Source organism: Vespula pensylvanica, chromosome 11, assembly GCF_014466175.1.
Source record: "Vespula pensylvanica isolate Volc-1 chromosome 11, ASM1446617v1, whole genome shotgun sequence".
NCBI classification, from domain to species: domain Eukaryota; kingdom Metazoa; phylum Arthropoda; class Insecta; order Hymenoptera; family Vespidae; genus Vespula; species Vespula pensylvanica.
In genome coordinates, this window is record NC_057695.1 from 4,303,336 (window position 1) to 4,308,117 (window position 4,782).

A 4,782-nucleotide genomic window follows, 5' to 3' on the forward strand; every position below is an offset into this window, starting at 1 on the left:
GACGATTCTTTTATGCGGCCTATTTGGGCAATCAAGAAAAAAAAAGAAGAGGATAAAGACGAACGATGGATTGATTATTCCTATCCCTTTTCGTCTTTTCCTTCGTCTATCTCTTTTTTATACGTATAACGAAATAAGAAATAATGAAAACCAGTCAATAAACGAGCGAGCAACTAATGATCTCTCTTAAGAGATAAGGAGAGAAAGAGAGAGAGCGAGAGAGAGGGAGAGAAAAAACTTTTTATTAAAATTCGGATTCATCGATCTTTCTCCCTATATTCCGATAAACACAAGGAAAGCATACGGTTTATTAATCATTAATTATTATTAATTAATTATATTTTGTTTTATTATATTTTAATTTTTCATTTTAATTTTCTTATAAATGAGAATTGAATTATTAATTTCTTTTGTCGTTCGACTGGTTCAGTGATAGAAAAGCAGTATTTATATCGATAGACGACAATGTATTACTTATTTCTAAAGATATATGTTTTTTCTTTTCGTTTTTTATTTTATTCTGTCTTCGTTAGTTTATAATTTATCGAATATATATATTTATATATATTTGATTTATTAATAATCATCGTCTCATCATCCAATTGTTCGAAGTACATTTAAATAGTACTCCTGTATTCCTGCTTCGATGGCTTATTTTAATGTAATTTTTTTTTTATATAACGCGTGTATATATATATATATATATATATATATATACACATATATATTAGAAATATTATATATATATTAGAAAATATGTATATTAGTTAATGGATAGACTATTTTCATTATTTTTTTTAATCATGGTCAATAGTTTTATTTATGTTCAGTAAATTTTATATTATACTTGATCTTTTTTGTGTGAGATCCCTTATATATATATATATATATATATATATATATATATATATATATATTAATGTTTTCATGGTTGACATATCTTATTTTTCGTAGAATGAAATCAATTGTCATAACATTGATTAGATTCGAGAGTCCAACGGACATTTATTTATTTATTATTATGTTCTTTTCATTGAAATGCAACTTTTTTATACGATATATAGAAAGTAGATATTTTTTGTTTTTATAAAATGCACCTTTGATCTGAAGTTATTTCTTTTTGTTTTGAAGAGAAAAGATAAATATCTTTCTTCTTTTTATTATTATTATTAATTGATAAGATCAGGAATAAAAAAAATAGGATTTCTTCTCTAAATTTTAATATTTGTAATATTAGTTTTTCGTTTCTTTTCGCGTGATATGCATTAGGACGTTTGTCTTTCGAATAAAAACAAAAAAAAAGGGAAAGAGAGAGAAGAACCAAATAAAAATTGCATATACACGCGTAAAGATGTCAACGTTGATAAAAAAAAAGGCTGAAGAAAAAAGAAGAAAAAAGAAAATATATGATGATTACTTTCCCGAATACCTGTGATTTTTAATATCGATGAAATCAGCAAGGAATGACAATTGTATATGTAGAACTTGGGATCATTATCGCATAACTCTTTTTGTACACATAATAAATGTATTGTTAATGTAACGAAAAGGAAGAAAAAAAGAAGGAAAAAAAAAAAGACAATTAAAATCCTAGCCTTGCTCTTTTACAGAGCTTTATCCGAGCAAATGCAGTGCATAGAACGAAATAAAAAAAAAAAAAAGGAACGACATAAGATCGGTGTAAATCGAAATAATAGCGAAAGGATCGATGTATCCAAGGATTATTATTTTTTTCAAAAGGTCCTTTTCAAGCTCCTTTTCAAGCTTGATTAAAAAAAATATATATATATGCATATATATGTATATATATATATATATATATATATATATATATATATTATAAGTCACATTGGATATAAAAGAAAGATAAAAAAAATAATAATATATATTAAAGCGACGCCTAACGAATAAAATAATTATTGGATCAATAAACTCATCGATAATAATAATAATAATAATAATAATAGTAATAATAGTAATAATAGTAATAATAATAATAATAGTAATAATAATAACAATATTAATGATTAGCAGTAGAACTAAGAATGATTTACACCAGTCTTATATTTCGGCTAAACGAATGACACATTCGCGTAGAATTGAAATATTTTATAATTAATACTGCCTCGTGTGGAATATATTTCGTATAATATGATTTATTTATTTATTTTTCGTTTTATTTGTCTTTTTCTGTTTTCTTTTTTTTTTTTTGATTTTCATTGCCGTCCTATTCCTAATTTCCTAAAGTTTATGTAAAAATTTCTTAACCGCGAATCGATAGGAGAAAGGAGAAGAAGATGAAGAAGAATAAGAAGAAGAAAAAAGGAAAAAGAGAAGACGTTTGCTGCTCGTATTGTGTTCAAACGAAAAAGAAAGAAATGTCATAATTAATTCTCGATTAATAATATATCTTCGAATCATCTCTCTCTTTCCCTCTTTCTCTCTTTCTCTTTTTCCCACTGTACGTAATAGAAATAATTTAGATAGTTTTAATTCTCTTATTTTTAGCAATAAACAGTTTCTAGAGGGAAAAAAAATAAATCACGTTCACATATGCCACATACACGTATACACACACACACACATATATATATATATACACATACACACACACACACACACACAGACAGACACATCGATGACATTATTCAAAATCGTCAAATCAGACCACATACTGCTTATCAAAATATGCTAAACTTTTTCACGTACGATGTAATTTTATATAAAAGAATATCCGTGTGCATGCGTGCATGCGTGCGTGCGTGTGTGCTTGGTTGCTTGCGTCTGTTTTAAGAAGCGTGAGATTAATAAGATGAAGATAATGAGAATGAAAGAAGATAGAACGAGAGTGAGAGGGTGAGTGAGAGAAAGAGAGAGAGAGAGAGAGAGAGAGAGAAAGTGAAAGTGAAAGAAAGGTAAATAAATATAGACGTCTTGTATGACGCATATAAAGGGTATTTCTTAGCAAATAATTAATTACATGCGTGAGTATATTTCAAATAAAATGTGGATATAGTAAAGACAAACGAGAGACATATTGTTTCTTGTTATAGACAAGAAAATAATGTCACATTTGTACTAAAGCACAAGCGAATAAAATCAATTGTAACAATGGACGAGGAGCGTCCATCTTTCTTCTATAACATATAAATTATAAAACTACATTGATTTATTAATTAATCAATCTATCGTTTTTCGCACTTAACAATCGATGAATGGACCCGCGTAAATGGAATTTAAATTTGAATTGTTTTTTTACAAATTTCCGACAGATGGCACATCGAGCTTGCAATAGCGCGAACATTTGAAATTCTAGAGTTCGAATCGTATCTCATATGACTTTGCGCGACGATACTACTTCGTGCGAGTTGCTATTTTTATTCGTACTAGTCGCTCGTCAATGCTGCCAAATTAATGATTATATATTATCATATCAACTATCAATTTGTATGATAGTTTTTATCTCGGTTCGTAAATTTAACGCAATCGATGTTTAAAAAAAGTCCGATCGAATCGATCGAAAACAATTCGTTTTGGGTAAACTTTTTAAGTTCTTCGATATAACTTTCTTTTAGTTTCTTATTCGACTTGATTTCGTTATTTAGTACGGTTGGTAGAAGTTGAAAGACTTTGGAATAACTTGCAAGACCATTATACTTACGTAACATCATCGTTAAAGATCGAGAACGATTTCGTTCTATCGAAAATATTTTTGACGAAAGTGATCAAGTTTTTTTAAAGGATCATGGAAACACCTATAGTGCGTGCACGCGTTGTAAAAGTGCTTGGCAGAACGGGCTCCCAAGGTCAATGTACCCAAGTCAAAGTGGAATTCTTGAATGAACAGAACAGACAAATAATCAGAAATGTCAAAGGACCCGTTCGCGAAGGAGATATTTTAACTCTTTTGGAATCTGAACGAGAAGCCAGAAGATTACGTTAATCTTTCTTTCGATTTTTGCCATTGTGATCACTATACAATTTTACGTATATCCATATATACATATACATACATACATACATACATACATACATACATACATATATATATATATATATATATATATATAAACGAGAACACGAAACTACCAATTTCGTCGAAATCTTTTCTATAAGATTTGTTTTATATATATATATATATATATATATATATATATATATATAAAAGAAAAAGTTGAAGATTCGTTTACGATGATTTGTAATTAATTTGGAAAATATGTTCTCTCGTAATTAAAAAAAAAAGAAAAAGAAAACGAAAGCGCTATTATTATTAAAAAAAATGTTTATTGAACTATTACATATACGTGACATATAGAAGATAATCCTCTTCAGCATTACGTCAGATATATAAATCGAGTTGTTATTCATCAGGTAGAAAAAAACTATAGCTTGTTTTTTTCAATGAAATTAACATCTTGTAGGTGACATTACCGTTTGACGAGTTAATTTATTCTTAAACGCAAAACTTAATTAACAATTGCATTCTATTATCCGTTTAATAATTACTAATGTATTTTGCTTAGTCATTTTCTACGCTATGCAATCATATCATAGTTAATACTGTATCATTTACAATTTCTACTCAATTATTGTATACAAATATCGTTGCTATATGAGAACTTATAAATCAGAATAAAAAAAAAAAAAAAAAAAAAAAAAAAGAGGCAAACGTCAGAGAATAATTTAAATTGGCAAAAGTAGATTTTTCATAAATTTGAATCAACGAATAGTTTTCTACTTTATCTACAATCATTCGTGATTAATAATATTTTCTACTTTATC

The 4,782-nt window shown here is 27.4% G+C and overlaps 1 protein-coding gene across 1 annotated transcript; it reads left to right on the forward strand.

Moving 5' to 3' along the window:
• Positions 1-2,588: 2,588 nt before the first annotated feature.
• Positions 2,589-4,130, forward strand: LOC122633208 (40S ribosomal protein S28-like). The gene is made up of 2 exons (XM_043820865.1): positions 2,589-4,017; positions 4,054-4,130. The coding sequence occupies exon 1, from the start codon at positions 3,746-3,748 to the stop codon at positions 3,941-3,943; it is 198 nt and encodes a 65-aa protein (XP_043676800.1). The 5' UTR covers positions 2,589-3,745; the 3' UTR covers positions 3,944-4,017; positions 4,054-4,130.
• Positions 4,131-4,782: the final 652 nt, after the last annotated feature.

Coding starts and splice junctions, on each gene's coding strand:
- LOC122633208 (XM_043820865.1), top strand. CDS start 3,746: ATGGAAACACCTATAGTGCGTGCACGCGTTGTAAAAGTGCTTGGCAGA.